At 40.8% G+C, this 22852-nt stretch overlaps 1 protein-coding gene across 4 annotated transcripts in view; it reads left to right on the top strand.

Annotated features, from left to right (window-relative positions):
- Nucleotides 1-22852, top strand: part of rfx2 (regulatory factor X, 2 (influences HLA class II expression)) — a 221080-nt gene that overhangs the window by 137956 nt on the left and 60272 nt on the right. For all 4 annotated transcript variants that reach the window (XM_073068886.1, XM_073068890.1, XM_073068887.1 and 1 more), the window contains 2 exons: nt 5559-5683; nt 15476-15594. In XM_073068886.1, coding sequence (XP_072924987.1) covers nt 5559-5683; nt 15476-15594 — 244 coding nt within the window. The remainder of the gene's footprint in view (nt 1-5558; nt 5684-15475; nt 15595-22852) is intronic.

Here is a 22852-nt window from a genome sequence, read left to right on the forward strand (position 1 = left end):
AGCCAGCATCCTCAAACCCTGGTGAAGTAGGGACATGCCTATCCTATCATGCAAAATTAATTGGCGAACTTGGTGGATGGGATCTATAGTGAGATCCAACGACCAGGAAGGTGGCACTGCAGCACTCTATGGAGAGCAAGGCACAGGCACATTGCAAGTCATCATGATCATCCACTGCAAACAAGGAAGACCCCAGTTTGTGATTCTTGTTCATACCACTGAACTCGGACTTTTGATGTCGAGAGAGTGGAACTGCCACAGTGCAATATCTTTTTCGTTTAACAAACTCTTCCACACAGGTTTCCTGTTGTTGTTGGATATGACGGACAATCATCATCACCAAGGATCCCAGCATCAATCTGTATGGTACACCATGGTTACAGACTTCTAGTCATTAGAAACAAATCACCATATTCACCTTTTAGAGCAAATTTGCCAACTTGCTCTAGATCTGATGGGTTCTTACTTTCTGAGCCAATTTTCCACGTGGCACCTTGTCAAAGGTATTTCTGAAGGCTATGTAGATTACTTCAGCAGTGTTACCTTCATAATATGCTTTGTTACCTCTCTGAAAAAATTAGTAAAATTGATCTAGCAGGGTCTTGGCTCTAACCTCAGTCTAGATCAATCCTGTCCCTTAGAGTTTTCCAACAACTTATTTACCACTAATGCTAAACTCACTGACCTGCAATTACTTGGGTTATCGCTGCTGCCTTTCTTGAATGAATGACTAGCTCCCACAAAACGTTTACCTTTGTGAATAGGCCACTCTGACGTCAATAATTTCTCAGACTCCAAAACTCACAGCTTGAGCTTCTCCTGCTGAATACTCTTCCTTCACCTATTGTATTCTGCAACATCCTGTGTCATGATATTTTACAGATTTTGACATCCTGCAGGGTCTCTATCTATTTGAAATAATGTGCTACACCAGAACCTTTCTTCCTCACTGTACCGAGTTCTTCAGGCCATCAATATCTTGAGTTACATAGAGATGTAGCTCAAGATTTTGTAACTTATTTTCAACCTCTCACTGCTACGGGTGGAAGTTCCCATTTGCTTCAAAAAGGTAACAATTATACCAGTGCCTAAGAAGAATAATGTGAACTGCCTTAATAACTATTGCCCAGAAACACTCACATTGACAGTGATGAAATGTTTTGAGAGGTTGGTCATGACTAGACTGAATTCCTGCCTCAACAAGGACCTGGACCCATTGCAATTTGACTATCGTCACAATAGGTCAAAGACAAATGCAATCTCAATGGCTCTTCACACGGCCTTAGACCACCTGGACAATACAAATACTTATGTCAGGATGCTGTTCATCGACTATAGCTCAGCGTTTAATACCATCATTCCCACAATCCTGATTGAGAAGTTACAGAACCTTGGCCTCTGTACTTCCCTCTGCAGTTGGATCCTCAGCTTCCTAACCAGAAGACAACAATCTGTGTGGATTGATGATAACATCTCCTCCTCACTGACGATCAACACTGGTGCGCGTCAGGAGTGTGTGCTCACTGCTATACTCTCTCTATACCCATGACTGTGTGGCTAGGCATAACTCAAATACCATCTATAAATTTGCTGCTGATATAACCATTGTTGGTATAATCTCAGATGGAGATGAGAGGGCATACAGGAGCGAGATATACCAACTAGTGAAGTGGTGTTGCAGCAACAACCTTGCACTCAATGTCTGTAAGACAAAAGAGCTGACTGTGGATTTCAGGAAGGGTGAGACAAAGGAACACAAACCAATCCTCATAGAGACATCAGAAGTAGAGAGAGTGAGCAGTTTCAAGTTCCTGGGTGTCAAGATCTCTGAGGACCTAACCTGGTCCCAGTATATCGATGCAGTTATAAAGAAGGCAAGACAGCGACTATACTTCATTAGGAGTTTGAAGGGATTTGGTATGTCAACAAATACACTAAAAAACTTCTATAGATGTACCATGGAGAGCATTCTGACAGGCTGCATCACTGTCTGGTATGGGGGGGGGGGAGGGGCGCTACTGCTCAGGACCAAAAGAAGCTGCAGAGGGTTGTAAATTTAGTCAGCTCCATCTTGGGTGCTAGCCTACGAAGCACCCTGGACGTCTTCAAGGAGTGATGTTTCAGAAAGGCAGCGTCCATTATTAAGGACCTCTAGCACCCAGGGCGTGCTGTTTTCTCACTGTTACCATCAGGTAGGAGGTACAGAAGCTTGAAGGCACACAGTCAGCGATTCAGGAACAGCTTCTTCCCCGCTGCCATCTGATTCTTAAATGGACATCAAATCCATGAACACTATCTCACTTTTTAAATTTACAAACCCCATTTCCAGAAAAGTTGGGATATTTTCCAAAATGCAATAAAAACAAAAATCTGTGATATGTTAATTCACGTGAACCTTTATTTAACTGACAAAAGTACAAAGAAAAGATTTTCAATACTTTTACTGACCAACTTAAATGTATTTTGTAAATATACACAAATTTAGAATTTGATGGCTGCAATACACTCAACAAAAGTTGGGACAGAGGCATGTTTACCATTGTGTTAACATAAGAGATAGGAGCAGGAGTAGGCCAATCGGCCCCTCAAGCCTTTTTCATCTTTCCTTTTAATAACACTTTCCTTTTAATAACACTTCTTAATTGTTTTGGAACTGAGGATACTAATTGTAGTAGATTTGCAATTGGAAATTTTGTCCATTCTTGCTTGATATAAGACTTCAGCTGCTCAACAGTCCGTGGTCTCCGTTGTCTGATTCTCCTCTTCATGATGTGCCACACATTTGGACTGGCAGCAGGCCAGTCAAGCACACGCACTCTGTGTCTACAAAGCCACGTTGTTGTAGCCCATGCAGAATGTGGCCTGGCATTGTCCTGCTGAAATAAGCATGGACGTCCCGGGAAGAGACGTCGCCTTGATGGCAACATATGTCTCTCTAAAATCCTAATATACACCTCAGAGTCAATGGTACCTTCACATACATGCAACTCACCCATGCCGTGGGCACTGATGCACCCCATACCATCACAGATGCTGGTTTTTGCACCTTTCGCTGATAACAATCAGGATGGTCGTTTTCATCTTTTGCACGGAGAACTCGACGCCCATTTTTTCTGAAAACTAGCTGAAATGTGGACTCATCTGACCACAGCATACGGTTCCACAGTCTTTTGGTCCATCTGAGATGAGCTCGGGGCCCAGAGAACTCGCCGGCGTTTCTGTATAGAGTTGACGTATGGCTTCCTCCTTGCATAATACAGTTTCAAGTTGCATTTCTGGATGCAGCGACGGACTGTGTTAAGTGACAATGGTTTTCCGAAGTACTTCCGAGTCCAGGTGGCTATAATTGTCACAGTAGCATGACGGTTTCTTAGGCAGTGCCGCCTGAGGGCTCAAAGATCACGCGCATTCAACAGTAGTTTCCAACCTTGCCCTTCATTGTTACGTACCCTGTAACTGGGTCACTTACCAGCAAAGATAGAGAGGTCTGTTGAAGTCTGATGGTACTATTTTTAACAGTATTTATTGATAAAAATACACAAAAATAATATCAATGCAACCATACAGATAATATACATCGTCAATACTAAATCTCAAAGCGCGGGTATAATAATAATCAATAAGAAATAACTCTGTTGTTGTCTAGGGGATAATGTATTGTCCGATGGAAATATAAAAGTCACTCAAGTTCAATCAAGCTGCAGCTTTTGGTTGGAGAGAGAGACAGAGTTTAAACTTGCCAATTCCTTTTATGATGTCAATCCTTCGGGAGTCGCTGGGGCTGAATTCTCCTTTTGTGTTAGCTAAAGCCGTTCTTCCGTGGCAAGGCCCACCAATTCCGAGGCAAATGGAAAAGGACGCACGTGGACTTCCACCAGCTTTCGCTATTTCGCTGTTACAGGATTTCTAGCGTTTCTTCTGGTGCGTCTGAGGGGCTGTTCCCACAGACCCTCTTTTATCCCCACTCACGAGGTCTCAGATGTCAATCAGGGTGGAATGATGCCATCCCCCAACCAGCCCACATTGTCCAAGGGCTTCCACGAAGCACAGTATTCAATACACAATTCCGTCTCCAAGAGACAATGGCCGTTTCCTGTAGCTTTGTATCGCCGAGGGGCCAAACATTCCAAACGTCTCTCTCTCATTTCCTGGGTCTCCTGACCTGAATTAATAGCGATCTTGCGATTCTCAAAAAGGAGGGGGCACAGGCGTAACATTATGCACTGAGATATCTCTGAATTCTCTGAATCTTTTCACAATATTATGTACTGTAGATGTTGAAAGACCTAAATTCTCTGCAATCTTGTGTTGGGAAATGTTCCTTTTGAACTGACTAACAATTCTCTCACGAATTTTGGCACAAAGGGGTGAGCCACGACCCATTCTTGCTTGCAAAGACTGAGCCTTTGATGGACGCTACTTTTATACCCAGTCATGACACCTCACCTGCTACCAATTAGCCTGCTTAATGTGGAGTCTTCCAAACCGGTGTTACTTGAATATTCTTTGCACTTTTCAATCTTATTTTAACTCTGTCCCAACTTTTGTTGAGTGTTTTGCAGCCATCAAATTCTAAATTTGTGTATATTTACAAAATACCATTAAGTTGGTCAGTAAAACTATTGAAAATCTTTTCTTTGTACTCTTATCAGTTAAATAAAGGTTCACATGAATTAATGTATCACAGATTTTTGTTTTTATTGCATTTTGGAAAATATCCCAACTTTTCTGGAAATGGGGTTTGTATATTATTTTTGTTTTTTCACAATACTTACCGTAGATAATAAACCCGATTCTGATTCTGATGCAGCTCTTTGACCTACTGAGTCCATGCTGACCAATAACCACTCATTTATACTAATCCTGCATTAAGCTCTTTTTATTATTAGTCATAGCGTCATAGAGAATGAAAGCAGGTCCTTTGGCCAATCTAGTCCATGCTGACAAAAATGCCCGATTAGTGCTAGTTCCATTATCCAATGTTTGACCCATAATCTTCTAAATCTTTACTATTTATGTACTATATCTTTCCATCTGTCTTCCCAAATTCTCATCAGCTCTCCACAGGTGACTCCATGAATTCCCCAGTCATCAAAATATCCAAGTTTTGGAATCAGTAGAAATACTGCTGCTTGAAACTAAACTCTAAACTACTCTGGTTAAATTGTAAGGAGAGATTACACACAGCCAGTTTCCCTTGGTACTTAGAAGACTATAAGTTGATTTGAATTAAGTTTTATTTAAGATATTAAGTACAATCGATAATGTGGATGGTGTGAGTCAATTTCTCCTGGTCTTAAAGTTTCAGGAGTGAAGTTAAGAAAAATTCTGCAATCATGGGAGTTGATGCCAGGGTATTGTTACTTTCAGATCCCTGATCTTTATCAGTGGACTTGAGGGAAATAAGACTGGTACATAGAATCTGCTCACAGATCAGCTGTAATTTCATTGAACAGAAGAACAGGAGTAGGACCTCAATCCATGGGCCCTATTCTGCTATCAACATTTCCAATTCTTCTAAATTGCTTTCCTTTTAAAGTTTTGTGTTTTGTCTGTAGGTTTAAACCTATGCAAAAATTGGATGGTGTGGGAGACAATATGCCTGGAAATGGACAGCATGCAACTCCAGCAACCCCAGAGCAATCAGTGGCTGCACAGAGCCAACATCACCAGCAATTTCTGGGTCAGTTCATTACTCTTCTTCAGGATTTTCCAAGGGTTCCCAACCTGGTGTCCACAGACCTCTCAGTTAATGTAGGGGTCTATGGCATAAAAAAGGTTGGCAATCCCTGCTCTACAAGTTATTTCTGGTTTGAATTTAAGTTTCTCTAAGGAATTGACTGCAGTGTCCTAATATCTGAGAAAACATTTCTAGTTGATAAAGTGTTCTACCATCACCAGAGGCTGCTTCTCATACCCTTGGTAGCTAGTTTCTTATTATCATGTGTTCAAGATGCAGTAAAAATCTTTATTTTGCATACCATCCATACAAATAATTTCAAAAACATACATGCATCAGATAGTTCAAGGGGAAAGCAGTAACAGAATACAATGTTACAGTTACAAAACAAGTGCAGTGCAGATAGAAGATGAGGTAGAAGGGCCATGGTGAGGTAGACTGTGAGGTCAAGAGTCCATTTTTATTGTACAAGGGTCTTACAACAAAGGGTAGAAACTGTTCTTGAACCTGGTGGTGTTTTTTTAATCAAGCTTTTAGATCTTCTGCCCGATAGAAGGAAGGAGAGTAGAGAATTATGGGGTGGGAGAGGGCTTTAATTATGTTTGCTTTTTTCCCAAGTCAATGAGAAATGTAGACACAGTCTGTGGAGGGGAGACTAGTTCCCATGATGTGCTGAGCTACGTCCACAACTCTGTCAATTGTTGGGCAGAGCAGTTGCCATTACCAAGCTCTGATGCATCTGGATATAACATTTCCTTCACTTAACCCTGGAACAGCTGGATAGCAAAGATGCATATATCAGATGCTCTTTGTCAACTCCATCTTAGCATTCAATACTATCATCCTCAAAACTAATCAAGACCTTGGCCTCAGTTCCTCCTTGTGGAATTAGATCCTCGATTTCCTTACTTGCAGACCTTAGTCAGTTCAGATTGGCATTAACATCTCCTCCACAATCTCCATCAGCATAGGTGCACCACAAGACTGTGTGCTTAGCCCCACTGCTCTACTTCCATTACATTTATGTTTGTGTCGCTAAGTACAACTTCAATGCCATATTCAAGTTTGCTGGCAATACAACTGTCATAAGCAGGATGAAAGGTGGTGACAAATCAGTATATAGGAGGGAGATTGAAAATCTGTCTGAGTGATGCATAACAACAACCTTTTACTCAATGTCAGCAAGACCAAGGAGCTGATTTTTGAATTCAGGAGGAGGAAATCAGAGGCCCATGAGCCTGTCCTCATTGGGGGATCAGAGATGGAGAGGGTCAGCAACTTTAAATTCCTCGGTGTTGTGATTTCAGGGGAACTGGCCTGGGCTCAGCTAATAAGTGCAATTACAAAGAAAGCACAACAGTGCCTGTATTTCCTTAACAGCTGGTAAAGATTTGGCATGCCATCTAAAACTTTGCCAGACTTCTATAGATGTGTTGTGGAGACTATATTAACTGGCTGCATCATAGCCTGGTATGGAAACACCAATGCCCTTGAAGGAAAATCCTACAAAAAGTAATGGATATAGCTCAGTCCATCATGGCTTGAGCAAACCTACACATGGCATTGTCGCAGGAGAGCAGTATCCATCATAAGGGACCCCACCACCCAGTTCATGCTCTGTTCTCGCTGCTGCTATCTGGAAGCAGGTACGGGAGCCTCAGGACTCACATTCAGGAAGTTATTACAGCTCAACCATCAGGCTCTTGAACCAAAGGGGATAACTTCACTCAGCTTCATTTGCTCCATCACTGAAATGTTTCCACAACCTATGGACTCACTTTCAAGTACGCTTCATCTCATGTTCTCAATATTTCTTGCTTGCTTGCTTATTTATTTATTTATCTAATACCTATCTATCTTCCTTTTTGTATTTGCACAATTTGTCTTGTGCACACAGGTTGTACACCCAGATGGTGCGGTCTTTCATTGATTCTATTAAGGATATTGGATTTATTGATTATGCCCCCAAGAAAATGAATCTCAGGGTTATATAGGGTAACATACATGTACTTGGACAATAATATTACTTTGAGCATTTTTCTGATGAAGTAGAGGCACTGGTGTGCTCTCTTGGACATAGCCTCTACATGGTTGGACAAGCTCTTAGTTATGATTATGCCTAGGAACTTGAAGCTATCTACCATTTCCTCAGCATCCTTAGTGCTTAACAACTACTTAATTTATATGACATCTTAAATCAGGGTTTCCCAACCTGGGGTCCACAGACCCCTCAGTTAATGGTAAGGGTCATGGCATAAAACGGGTTTGGAACTCCACCCTTAGATGGAATAAAACACTAAATAAGAACATGAAGAAACAAAATTTGATACGGGGGGGGGGGGAAATAAATAAATAAGGGATGGGGTAAGAAGGGGAGGAGGGGCAATACTTCTTACCCCTCCCTTTATTCCCCCTTCCTTTTTTTCTCTCTCTGCCCCTCTCACAATCACTCTTTGCCTCTTCTCCATCTCCCTTTGGTGTTCCCCTCCCCCTTTCTTTCTCCCTAGGCCTCCTGTCCCATGATCCTTTCCCTTCTCCAGTTCTGTATCCCCTTTTGCCAATCACCTTTCCAGCTCTTAGCTTCACCCTACCCCCTCCTGTCTTTTCCCATCCTTTCGGATCTCCCCCTCCCCCTCCTACTTTCAAATCTCTTACTATCTTTTCTTTCAGTTAGTCCTGATGAAGGGTATCAGCCCGAAACATCGACCGTGCTTCTTCCTGTAGATGTTGCCTGGCCTGCTGCATTCCACCAGCATTTTGATCAAGTTTATGGAGCTGTGAATGGGTGATGACAACCAGAAATATGTTGAAATAGTTAAAGCCTACAGTTTGTGGATGGCAGCTAGTCAGAGTTGCTGCTTCATAGCCTAAGCAACTTGGGTTCAACTCTGACTTTGGTTGCTTTCTATATGGAGTTTGCATGTTCTCTTTGTAGCCACCTGGGTTCCTTCAGGTGTTCTGTTTTCTTCCCATGCCGCAAAGACACCAGTTAGTAGGTTAACTAGTTGCTATAAATTTCTCCTGTAGGTGAGTGGTAGAATCTGGGGGAGTGTTGTCAGGAATATAGGGAGAGTAAAATGGGGTCAGTGTAGATGGCTGTTTAATGTTTGTTGCAACTTGGTCTAAAGCTCATTTTGTGGGGATATTAGTCAGAAACTGCCTGCTTGAGTTTCAGAAAGCTGCCAAGGTGTGGAATGGAGTCAGTAATTATGGAATATAAGTTTTTAAAGGGAACCAACAGAATGATTTCTGTCCTTTCAATATTTTATGGAGTAAATTTCTATTTGCTTTGTACTAATTGGTCAACCAGCTGACTATAAGTGAGAAAACAAGAAGTGTTTTTTGATAATGTTGCTGAGATGCTGAGTCTGGCTGACAGGAGAGGACATTCTATGTTTTATTTCATATTTCCAGCATCTGCAGTTTTTTTACTTTTTCAAAAGGAAGCTAAGTGTTATCAATGGATCCAGGGCTGGAGAACAGTTTTGGTAAATGAGAGCAGAACTGTAAATCCCCATGGATCACACATGCAGGGAGCTGAATGGCTAAACCAATTTTCCACCATTTCCAAGACTGCATCCCTCAGACCAGAGGAGCAGAGCTAGTAATGACTATGGTGAGATAGTTTTATCAGAAACAAGGGAATCAAAGGTAGGGAGTGGGTGGGCAAGTAAGTGGCTTTGAATTTCAGTAGCATTAGAAATGCGTGCCTATGGCTAGCCAGTGGAGATTCCAGACATAGGAAGTGGAGTTGGGAACCTGAATGGGCAAGTGGATGGAGCATAAAACAAACCCTCTCTACACAAGTCCCATTTTACGGCATTGGGCTCTTATTGCTCTGCACCATTCCAATCTAAGTACCTGTCTAAATACCTTTTAAATGTTGATGTTGCATCTGCCTTTACAGCCACTTCTAGCAGCTCATTCCAGATAACCTCCACTCTCAGTGTTTAACACACCCCCAGATCTCCTTTACTCCAATCTCACCTTAAACCTGTGTCCTCTAGTTCTAGCCTGTGGGAAAAGATTCTATATCTTATCTATGATCCCTCATAATCTTATAAACCTCTAAGATAAACATCACACTCAGACTCGTACTTTCCAGTGACAGTAAACCCAGCCCTCCATTCTAGGTAACATCCTGGTGAATCTCTTCTGCACTTTATTGCTACCACATCCTTCCTATACTGTGGCAATCAGAACTATACAGAATATTCCAAGTGCAGTCTAACCAATATTTTGTTCATGATGTCTCTTACACATTTACTCTTACACACTTTTCACTCCCCTATCCACCTGTGTCATCACTTCTAGGCAGCTGTGGACTTGCACCCTAAGGTCTCTCCGTACATTAACACTGAAGGTTGCTGCCATTTTCTCTGTATGTCCTACTGAAGTCAACCTTCCACACACCATTAACCTCACTCTTGTTAGGATTAAATTCCATGTGCTACCACTCCACCCAGTTTCTAGATAATCTATCTCCCTCTGTATCTTTAAATAGTCCCTTTAATTCTATAACTCCAGCAATATACATGTCTATAAACTTATTTATCAGACACCTACATTTTCATCCAGTTCATGTACATATATATTATAAACAACAAAGGTCTCAGCACTGATTCAAGATTGTTTAATGTAATTTCCAGTACACAAGTGTGAAGGAGAACAAAATAATTATTAATCTGGATCCGATGCAGCACAAACAATACCATAAGATAAAGAGCACAATTATAAAAAATGCAATAAATATAAATACATAAGATAGCATATATACATTGATTGTATTTCTATAAAGTGATGCTAGGCACAGGAGTGATTGTATATAAGGTGACCCTGACAGAAAATGATAAAATAGCGATGGAGGGATGGATTAATAGGTGGAGGTGTTGAATAGCTTTACTGCTTTGGGAAAGTAACTTTTTTTGAGTCTGTTGTTGACGTGGATGTTATGTAGCCTCCTCCCTGATGGGGGTCCCTGTTGTACACCACTTGTTACGATCTTCCAGTATGAAAACACCCATATACAGCTAAGCCAATTTGAGGTCCAGTCTACCACCATACCGTGGATTCCTCCTTCTTTAACGCCTTCTGCTTCAGCCTTATCACTATAAGCCTGGAAACTACAAGGGGATATTAATTTCCGGTTTTCTGCTATCTCACTTCTGGCCAGTAAAGATGTAAAATTCGCCATCAAAGCCCCCGGCAAGCAGCTCTCTTACTTTCCATAGCATCATGGGACAGATCCCGAGCATCCCTGTGGATTTATCCATCTTAATGTGCTTCAATATTTCTAACATCTCCTCATTCCTGATACAAACAGGCTCCAGATTATGAATGTACCTCTCACTAAGCATTCCAACCTCCACATTCTTTGGCATAGTGAATACCAATGAGAAGCATTAGTTTAGGGCCTTATTCATATTTGCTGTTTCACACAGAGATTATTCCTTTGGTCTGTGAGAAGACCTACTCTTTCCTTAGCTGCACTCTTGATTCTAATATACATAGCAGGTTTTAGGATTCTCCTTTATCCTATTTGCCAAGTTCATTTCATGTTCTATGTTACCTATTTAATATTTGAGTAATCTTTGTGTGTGTGTGTGTGTGTGTATATATATATATATATATATATACACACACACACACACACACACACACACACACACACACACACACACACACACACACACATATCTTGATTAAGCATTCTTGTTCATTTAAATAATTCATTACAGGTTTTATATATATATATAGATATATATATATGAATTGCACACATCATCACACTACCATGTGCCTCACCTAAAGTAAGCATGGTTAGACCCGCATTCTTGGCTCACGTGTTTTCCTTTGAATTAGTTTAATATTTTGAAGTTACAAAACATAACATTGCTGACAAGACATTCTTAAAGTGAGCTTTAGGCAGCTATCAACCTGTTGAAGCACAGTGAGATGTTTGAACTCAAAAAAAAAGTAAAAAAAAAACACAACCCAGCACATGCAGAAATGGTCTTCGGAAGGGAAGACACGGTTGAGTTTGTTTTAAAAAAGGCAGTAGATGGAAGAACGCACAGGTTCATAAAGAGTGAGTGTCAGGTGAAAATAATCATTCATAAAAGCAGAAATGGCTGGTTACATTGGAAAGATTGCTGAGTTTGATAACGCAACAGGTAACTCATGTATACTAAGCTAATTCAACAATATTTTAAAGCAAATGAAATAGCCAATGAGAAACAAATACCTATTTTGCTGAGTTGTTTGGGTTAAAGGCATACAGTTTGCTTCAAAGTTTGACTGTTCCAACCAAACCATCAGAAATGAGCTTTGCTACTATTGTAAAAATGATGCAGCAACATTTAGAACCAAAGCCATTGTTGATTGCAGAATGCTTTAGGTTTAATAAGCAGAATCAAAAAGAAAGGGAGGCCATTTCAGCACAAGTGGTTGAATTCAAGAAGTTGTCTCAGCGTTGTCAGTTCGATAATGGTCTTAATGATACACTAAGAGATCATTTGTTTTGTGGAATCTTACAAGAAAACATTCAAAAACTGTTCCTAACTGAAGCATAACTTACATTTAAAAAGAGCAGTTGAAATAGCTGTATCAATGGAAACATCAGGCAAGAGTTGCAATTGAGTCATAGTCAGAAGTGAAAGTGAGTGTGAACAAAAGTACAACATTTAAACAGAAACCAGTCTGGCCAAACAGAATGAGTTACCATTGTGGCAAGGGCACAAATACAGGTTTAAGGGTGAAACTTGCAGAAAATGCAACAAAATAGGACACATATAGGAGCATGTCAGGCAATCAAAAATAAAAAAAAGAGAAAAAGCTAAAAAGTCAAGTTGCAGTTTCAAAAACAGCACTAGTCTGCATGCTGTTGGTGAAAATTCTGATAATGAAAGTGGCACAGGACAGTGTAGCATTAAGATTTACAGTGTGAAAATTAACAGTAGACAAGCAATATGACAAAAGTTAAAAGCAAATTAAAATGGAATTAGACATTGGTTCAGCTGTTTCAGTCATTCTACAAAATGTGTTTGAACGGCATTAAAAAGATCTGAACTGAAGCTTCAACTAAGAATTTATACTGGAGAAAAAAATAACATGACATTTGTAATAGTGAAATACAACAACTACCAGCCACATTGGGTAAAACGTCACTGGCTGAAACAACTACAACTTGATTGGAGGTCCATCCACCACTTGCATGCTGCATCCCCTGCAATGAAGCCAAGTGAAAACAAATTAAGAAAGGTATTGGATGATGCCATAACCATTCCCCACCAAAGGGCAAACAGGTGTTGGTGACAAGCTCTGTGCCTCTGGTTGGAAAGCATACTGGACCAAGGAAGGAGCATGCTGCTCAGAAGAATCGTGAAAGTGTCAAGAGCAGTGATCCAACTGTAACAATTTTTGTAGGCAACACTGAATGCTCCTGAGATGTTAATCAGGCAGTTATTTGCGAAATGTAGCTTGGCTTGAAGCTGGAAGGGCGCTCAAAGAGTTACAGGAAAGTTGTAAGCATTCATCTTTTGTGAGTATAAAGAACCAGAATCTACTCTGTGTGCATTAAGGTTATTGCATGAACTACAAGTGGGAGGCAAAAAGCTGCTTGTAAAAGTAGGTGCAAAGACCAAAGTCCAGCTGGATGAATGGAAGGCCAAAAAGAATCAGTAGAAATACAAAAAGAGAGGATTCATCAGATGATGTTATGGATGAGGCAACCAAGAAGGAATATCAGATCATAATGGACGCAATAGAATAATTAATAAAAGAATACTCCAGTGAATTAAATGCACCTTCCGAAGATCAAAATGCACAAGCTAGAAGAAGAAAGGTGGTACCACTGTCAGAACCATTTCCTGCGGTTTCAGAGTCAACTCCTACACAGGGGAGGCCCCAGAACATGAGATTGTTTTCACAGTCACAAGTCTCACCTGACAATGATTCCCCTTGTTAGGAAAGACATTATCCACCAAGAATAAGAAATCCTCCACAGCAATTAAGTCTTTAGGCCTGAGTGAGGCAATTTGAAATTTGCTACACTGTATGTCTATATATAGTAGTAGTATTATATAATATACTGTGTATATAGTTGAGATGCATTCTCTATTGAGTTGGAATTTATAGTTAAGTAAGGAAGTGTGTTGTGTATTTAATATTTAAGTAATATTTGAATAATTTTGTATATATATATTGTTTGATTAAGCATTCTTATTCATTGAAATAATTCATTTCAGGAGCATTCCCAGACTCCCTTGGCTTCATTTAAGTTAGTTTAATGTTTTGAAGTTACAAACTACAACAGTCCCTTTTTGCCATCCTAACTTGTTGTCTCCTATATCCCCTGTAAGCCCCATCGACTTATCGAATATCAATTTCCTATATCCACATGCCCTTTTCTCCCCCTTTTCAAACCTTCAATATCCTTTGTTAACCAGAGTTCCCTAAACTGACTATCTTTGCTACCCCACCATTGAGCAAATTTACACAGAACGTTGTTGCAGAAAAGCAGCATCCAGCATCTAGGTCATGCGCTCCTCTCGCTGCTGCCATTAAGAAGAAAGTTCAGAAGCTTCAGGACCATCAGGCTCTTAAAACAGAGGGGTAACTTCACTTGCCCCGTCACTGAACTGTTCCTACATCCTATGGACTCACTTTCAAGGACTCTTCATCTCATGTTGTGGATATTTATTGCTTATTTTTTTATTATTATTATTATTATTATTATTTCTTTTCATTCTGTTTGTATTTGTAGTTTGTTGTTTTTTGCATGTTGGTTTTTTTGTTCATCCATCCTATTGGAAATGTCTTTCATTGATTCTATTATGTTTCTTGTATTTACTGTGATTACCCACAAGAAAATGAACCCAAGTATTGGGCTAATAAATTTACTTACAATTTTACTCTCAAATGGATATATTGACTGTATTGAGAAACTTACCTCTTGAAACCATGTAAGAGGTTTTGGGGTGTCTGTGAATGGTTTGGGCTTTTAATGTAGCGAGTGACATTGGAATAGGTGGACAGTGAGTTCCATAAACAGAGCAGCATATAATGGAAGGGAGCATGAAGTCACTAAGGATGACTGAGTGAAGGCTAGACAGGAAAGCAATGGAGATTTCTCCTTGAGAAAGTACTTGTAGTACATGTAGATGGTAGAGTGCAAGAATTTTAACTAAGAGAGCGATGTTGAAACAGGCTGCTGTACACACTTGGTAACATAGGAATAGGCAGACAGACCAAGGTCTGACTTGGTGGTAAGAAAAGCACTGGTGCAAGTGTGGCAGCTGAAACGAGGCAGAAAGGTGTGATTAGGCAGGTTTTTTTTTGAAATAGCATAATCCCAATGAACTCATCCACAGTAGAGGCACAGTGAAGTCTGATTCACCGGCTGAGTCCATAGAATGTGCTGTGGAGGAAAGGAAGTTGCACAGTGATTAATCAGTATGGGCATTTGGGTCACAAAGAGCAGCCCTGGTGAAGGAGGACATATTTCTAAGTGAGACAGGCCCTGGGATAGCAGCAGAATGGGAAGGCACAAGACTGCTGAACAGTTGAGATAAGGATTAAATTGGAGTTGTAGAATTCAAGACAATAGCTTCTGATGAAAGGTTATTGACTGAGAAAAGCTTCAAAGGACAAAACAGGAAAATGATAAAGAAAAAAAATCTAAAACAAGTGTTGGGCTTGTAAATACAAAAATAAATGGGCATACAAAATTCAAGTAACATAGAACAAAGCATGCAAAATTTACTTATAGATTTGTTTAACCGTTGCTCCCATTAGACGTGACTCGTGTACTGCCAGAGTTCGTTGATGCAGAGATTGGTGATTCTCCATTGCCAGAGAATATCACAATGAATGAAGTGAAGACATTGCAGGTTTTGTACAGGGAACATTGTGAGGTAAGTTTTTCTGGAAGTTACTAGGGTATAGGAGAGATGGATGGTTGAATTAACCAATCAAATTATGAGGTCATTTCATAGTTAGTGCAGGCTCTGACAGTTGTGTTCCATGCTGTAATATGCCTGCCTTCTTTAAATGTATTGGGGTTCTGGTGAATCTTGTGTTAATTAATTCTTGAGTATTCTTGCATTCCTAGGTCATGTCATGTGGCGAATTGTCTTGATGATATGATACTGTAATAAAAAATGTTGCCAGGCCCAAATCTAAACTTTACTTTACTTTCAGTTTTATTTCATATTCCAATATTTGGATAGTCCAGTTTATTTCTTAGCATCACAAATCATTTGAGCTTATTTGATCTTCATGTACAAGGTACTTTATGTTGATATCTGCTTTCTTATATATGTAAATATGGATGGAGATTTTTGACAGTTTGATGGAGGAAGTCATCCTATGACTGTGAAAGAGTAGTTTCTCACTTTGTGTTATGAACATGCACATCAGCATGACAGGTCAACAATGATGAATGTTGATTGCGCCTCATTCTAAAAAATTGAAAAAAATATTTCCATCAGTGAAGACTGGAATTCAAAAATATATATGACTATATGATTATCAGACTGACCTTTCAAAAATGAGTTGGTGAGGCTGTACTTGTGTTTTTCTTTTTATATATGTGAATTTAAATACAATGACTTAAAACTAGTTAGGTTTATACTACTAATTTGTGCGTAAATACTCATAATAGGCGATTATATAAAGCTTTTAAGAGTGCCTATCATTGGTAGATTCCTTGCCGCCACATCCCTAATTCTGTGCACTATGGAATGCTAAAATCAATAGATACTAAAATAATACTGAAAATTAAACCTCAATTTCCCTCAACCCTGGAACATCTGGATAGTGTAGATACATGCTGTTCATCGATTACAGCTCAGCATTCAATACTATCAGCCCCTTGGAACTAATCAATAAGCTTCAAGACCTTGGCTTCAGTACTTTTTATGCAATTGGAGCCTCGATTCCCTCACTTGCAGACCCCAGTCAGTTAGGATTGACAAAAACATTTCCTCCACAATCTCCATCAACATAGGTACATCACAAGGCTGTGTTCTTAGCCTCTGCACTACTCTTTATACTTATGATTGTGAGGTGAAGCACAGCTCCAATACAATATGTAAGCTTGCTCTTGACACCACTATCACTGGCTAAATCAAAAGTGGTGACGAATCTACATACACACTAGGAGGGAGAGTGAAAATCTGGCTGAGTGGTGCCATAACAACAACCTCTTATTCAGTGTCAGCAAGACCAGGGAGCTGATTATAGACTTCAGGAGCTTGAAACTGGAGGTTCATGAGTCAGTCCTCATTAGGAGATCAGAGATGTAGTAGGTCAGCAACTTTAAATTCCTCAGTGTTATCATTTCGGAGGATCTGCCTTGGGTCCAACACACGTGCCATAACGAAGAAAGCACGGCAGTGCCTCTACTTCCTTAGGAGTTTGCAAAAATATGTCATGCTGTCTAAAACTTTGACAGATTTCTGTAGATAGCAGGAGATTGGGGCTGACAAAGAAAGTTTGATTAGCCATGATGAAATGCAAGAGCAGACTCGATGGGCCAAATGGCCTAATTCTGCTCCTATATCTTGTGGTCTTATGTGTGATGGAGAGTATGAACTGATTGCATCACGGCTGGTATGGAAACACGAATGCCCTTGGGCAGAAAATCCTACAAAAGGTGGTGGATACAGGCCAGTCCATCACGGGTAAAGGCCTTCGCACAATTGAACAAATCTACACAGAGTGCTGTCAGGACCAGTGTTTACCCCTCAACCATCAGGTATCAACCACAGGGGATAACTTCACTCAACTTTATTTGCCCCATCACTGAAATGTTCACACAGCCTATGGACTCACTTTTAAGGACTCTTGATATTTATTGCTTATTTATAGTTATTTTTGTACTTACATAGTTTTTTTCACATTGGTTGTTTGACCTACTAGTTGGGGGCGGTCTTTCATTGATTCTATTGTGTTTCTTGGACTTACAGTGTATGCCTGCAAGAAAATGAATCTCAGAGTTGTATATGGTGATATATAGGTTCTTTAATATTTACTTGAAACTTTAAGCTTTGATTTATATTGAAGTAATTACAAAGATGAATACTGCCAGGCTGTATATCAGGGAGAGAGAAAACCAGAGTCAACACCAGTGCCCTTTTATGAGAACCCTTGTTTCTTTATTTCTGAGCACATAAACTTAAAACCTTAACTGGGTATCTCTCTGTACAGTGCTGCCTGATCAGCTCACTTACTACATTTTAATTTCAGATTTGTAGTATCCTTAGTATTTTGTTCTTCTGTGATACTGTTCGCATTTAGTTTTAGCTCGTGGTCTACATCATAACATCCAGGAAAAGAGATTGGGAGGAATTATAAACCACTCAAAGAGAAGTAAGTTCTCTCTATTAACATATTCACTTTCTTTGAAAAGTATTCAAATAACACAGCATTACTACTCGATCAGTGGATGACTGTCATCTGTGTCTATGTAAGAGAGTTAATGCCAGATTCTTACAAGCTGATGAACCGTACAGCTAACAAAATTGGCCATATAAGACAAACTAATCAGTGGGTTGATGGGGGTCTGGGACAGGTCAGTGGGTTGGTGAGGATCTTGGAAGGATCAGTATGTTGATGGGAATCTGGATCAGTGGGAGGATTGGGTTCTGGGACTTGGTTCTGTAGAGGTAAATGTAGGTTGTGTGAACCAGAGGTTGAGACGTCAGTAGTTCAGAAGAGAGATGGGAAGGTCATAGTGATAACTAGCTGGGATGATCAGAGTGTCAAGAGTCAGGGCCTTAGAGTTCTAGTGTTACATCAAGGAGATGGTAGTTGCCTTGTGGAGTCTCAATAGACGGCAGATGATTCATGTGCAGAATAAGGATTCCAGAAGGATTAAAAGTAGAATCCGAATTATTTTTATTATGACTGACTTATATCGTGAAATTTGTTGTTTTGCAACAGCACTGTCATAAACCACAAAAATAAACAAATAGTGCAAAAAACAGGTGATAGCGAGGTAGTGTTCATAGACCATTCCATAAATGGATGACAGAGGGGATGAATCTGTTTCTAAAACATTGGATGTGGATTTACAGGCTCCTTTACCTCCTCCCTGATATAGTAATGAGAAGAAAGTGTGTCCTGGATGATGAGGGTCCTTCATGATGGATGCCACCATTACATCTTAAGAAAATCCTTAATGGTGGGTAGGGTTGTGTTCGTGATAAGGCTAACTGACTCTGCAACCCTCTGCAGCCTCATATCCTGTGCATTGGAGCCTTCATACCAGGCTGTGATTCAGTCAATCAGAATACTCTTCATCTACAGAAATTTGCAAAGTCTTTGGTGACATACCAAATCTCAAGTGCTCAACAAAGCAAAGCTGCTCATGTGCCTTCTTTGTAATTGCATCAATGTGTTAGGCCCAGGACAGATCCCTTCAAATGTTGACACCAGGAACTTGAAGTTGCTCATTCTTTCCACTGGTGACCTCTTAGTGCGGGCTGGTGTGTGTCCTCCCAACTTGACCTTCCTGAAGTTCACCATCAGTTCCTTGGTTCTGCTGATGTTAGAAACATAGAAAACCTACAGCACAATACAGGCCTTTTGGCCCACAAGTTGTGCCAAACATGCCCCTACCTTAGAAATTACTAGGCTTACCTATAGCCCTCTACTTTACTAAGCTCCATGTACCAATCTAAAAGCCTCTTAAAGGACCCTATCGTATCCGCCTCCACCACTCTCTGAGTAAAAAACGTACCCCTGACATCTCCTCTGTACCTACTCCCCAGAACCTTAAACCTGTGTCCTCTTGTGGCAACCATTTCAGCCCTGGGAAAAAGCCTCTGACTATCCACACGATCAATGCCTCTCATCATCACCTCTATCAGGACACCTCTCATTCTCCTTTGCTCCAAGGAGAAAAGGCCGTGTTCACTCAACCTATTCCCATAAGGCATGCTCCCCAATCCAGGCAACATCCTTGTAAATCTCCTCTGCACCCTTTCTATGGCTTCCACATTCTTCCTGTAGTGAAGCGACCAGAACAGAGCACAGTACTCCAAGTGGGGTCTGACCAGGGTCCTATATAGCTGCAACATTACCTCTCGGCTCCTAAATTCAATTCCACGATTGATGAAGGCCAATACACCGTACGCCGCCTTAACCACAGAGTCAACTTGCGCAGCTGCTTTGAGCGTCCTATGGACTCGGACCCCAAGATCCCTCTGATCCTCCACACTGCCAAGAGTCTTACCATTAATACTACATTCTGCCATCATATTTGACCTACCAAAACGTACCACTTCACACTTATCTGGGTTGAACTCCATTTTCCACTTCTCAGCCCAGTTTTGCATCCTATCAATGTCCTGCTGTAACCTCTGACAGCCCTCTGCACTATCCACAACACCTCCAACCTTTGTGTCGTCAGCAAACTTATTATCTCATCCCTCCACTTCCTCATCCAGGTCATTCATAAAAATCACGAAGAGTAAGGGTTCCAGAACAGATCCCTGAGGCACACCACTGGTGACCGACCTCCATGCAGAATATGACCCATCTACAACCACTCTTTGCCTTTTGTGGGCAAGCCAGTTCTGGATCCACAAAGCAATGTCACCTTGGATCCCATGCCTCCTTACCTTCTCAGTAAGCCTTACATGGGGTACCTTATCAAATGCCTTGCTGAAATCCATATACACTACATCTACTGCTCTTCCTTCATGTGTTTAGTCACATCCTCAAAAAATTCTATCAGGCTTGTAAGGCACGGCCTGCCCGTTACAAAGCCATGCTGACTATTCCTAATCATATTATACCTCTCCAAATGTTCATAAATCCTGCCTCTCAGGATTTTCTCCATCAACTTACCAACCACTGAGGTAAGACTCACTGGTCTATAATTTCCTGGACTATCTCTACTCCCTTTCTTGAATAAAGGAACAACATCCACAACCCTCCAATCCTCCGGAACCTCTCCCGTCCCCATTGATGATGCACAGATCATCGCCAGAGGCTCAGCAATCTCCTCCCTCGCCTCCCACAGTAGCCTGGGGTACATTTCGTCTGGTCCCGGCGACTTATCAACTTGATGCTTTCCAAAAGCTCCAGCACATCCTCTTTCTTAATATCTACATGCTCAAGCTTTTCAGTCTGCTGCAAGTCATCACTACAATCACCAAGATCCTTTTCCATAGTGAATACTGAAGTAAAGTATTCATTAAGTACCTCTGCTATTTCCTCCAGTTCCATACACACTTTTCCACTGTCACACTTGATAGGTCCTATTCTTTCATGTCTTATGGTCTTGCTCTTCACATACTTGTAGAATGCTTTGGGGTTTTCCTTAATTCTGCCCGCCAAGGCCTTCTCATGGCCCCTTCTGGCTCTCCTAATTTCCTTCTTAAGCTCCTTCCTGGTAGTCTTATAATCTTCTAGATCTCTAACATTACCTAGCTCTCTGAACCTTCTATAAGCTTTTCTTTTCTTCTTGACTAGATTTATTACAGCCTTTGTACACCACAGTTCCTGTACCCTACCATAACTTCCCTGTCTCATTGGAATGTACCTGTACAGAACTCTACACAAATATCCCCTAAACATTTATCACATTTCTTCCGTACTTTTCTCTGAGAACATCTGTTTCCAATTTAAGCCTCCAATTTCCTGCCTGATAGCCTGATAATTCCCCTTACTCCAATTAAACACTTTTGTAACTTGTCTGTTCCTATCTCTCTCCAATGCAATTGTAAAGGAGATAGAATTATGATAACTATCTGTCTATTGTCTAATTATGATAACTATCTCCAAAATGCTCTCCCACTAAGAGATCTGACACCTGACCAGGTTCATTTCCCAATACCAAATTAAGTACAGCCTCGCCTCTTGTAGGCTTATCTACATACTGTGTCAAGAAACCTTCCTGAATACACCTAACAAATTCCACCCCATCTAAACCCCTTGCTGTAGGGAGATGACAATGGATATTTGGGAAATTAAAATTTCCTATCACAACAACACCTTACCAGGATCTGTTTCCCTATCTGCTTCTCAATATCCCTGTTACTATTAGGCGGCCTATAAAAAACACCCAGTAAAGTTATTGACCCCTTCCTGTTCCTAACCTCCACCCACAGAGACTCTGTAGACAATCCCTCCATGGCATCCACCTTTTCTGCAGCTGTGACACTATCTCTGATCAACAGTGCCACGCCCCCACCTCTTTTGCTCCCTCCCTGTCCTTTCTGAAACATCTAAAACGTGACACTTGAAGTAACCAATCTTGTCCCTGAGCCATCCAAGTCTCTGTAATGGCCACCACATCATATCTGCAAGTACTGATCCATGCTCTAAGCTCAGCCGCTTTGTTCACAACACTCCTTGCATTAAAATAGACATATCTTAAGCCTTCGGTTTGAGCATGTCCCTTCTTTATCACCTGCCTATCCTCCCTCTTACATTGTCTACAAGCTTTCTCTATTTGTGAGCTAGCCTCCTCTTCCCCAGTCTCTTCAGTTCAGTGCCCACCCCCAACAATTCTAGTTGAAACTCTCCCCAGTAGTCTTAGCAAACTTCCCCACCAGGATATTGGTTCCCCCAGGATTCAAGTGCAACCCGTCCTTTTTGTACAGGTACAGTCATCTTGCAACACCACTCAACCAGCCAATCCATTTCATTCCTGTACACCCTTTCACCTCTCCTAGCAATTAAGAAAAGTTATTTTAGGAAAATCTATTTAGTTTTTCCATATGGTAAAGCATAGAAACATGCCATTCAGCTCATCTAATCCATGCTGAACTATTATTCTGCCTAGTCCCATCAACCTGCACTTGGACCATAGCCTTCCATACCCCTCCCATTCATGTATTTATCAAAGACCATGCAAAGAAAACCCATTGGAAATGTTAAGCTTAGGTAGATCCTACAGTTAAAAGCTGATGGATAGATCTGTAGAGAATTCTCAGTTTTGATTCAATGATTGGTGTGACCTTCTGTTACTGCTAGCCATAGGCCCTGGTCACCCTTCGTTGTACTGTAGGGTCAATTGACAGTGTAAGCTTCCAGAATTTTTCCCTGCAATAAGATGGCAGCACACATGTTTGCTATGGGCTCTCTGGGTCAGAACAAAGGTGTAATTGCTCGTTTACATCTCTTTAATGATCGCAAGCCACTGCTGCATATTAGGAA

Source organism: Hemitrygon akajei, chromosome 16, assembly GCF_048418815.1.
Source record: "Hemitrygon akajei chromosome 16, sHemAka1.3, whole genome shotgun sequence".
Classification (NCBI taxonomy): domain Eukaryota; kingdom Metazoa; phylum Chordata; class Chondrichthyes; order Myliobatiformes; family Dasyatidae; genus Hemitrygon; species Hemitrygon akajei.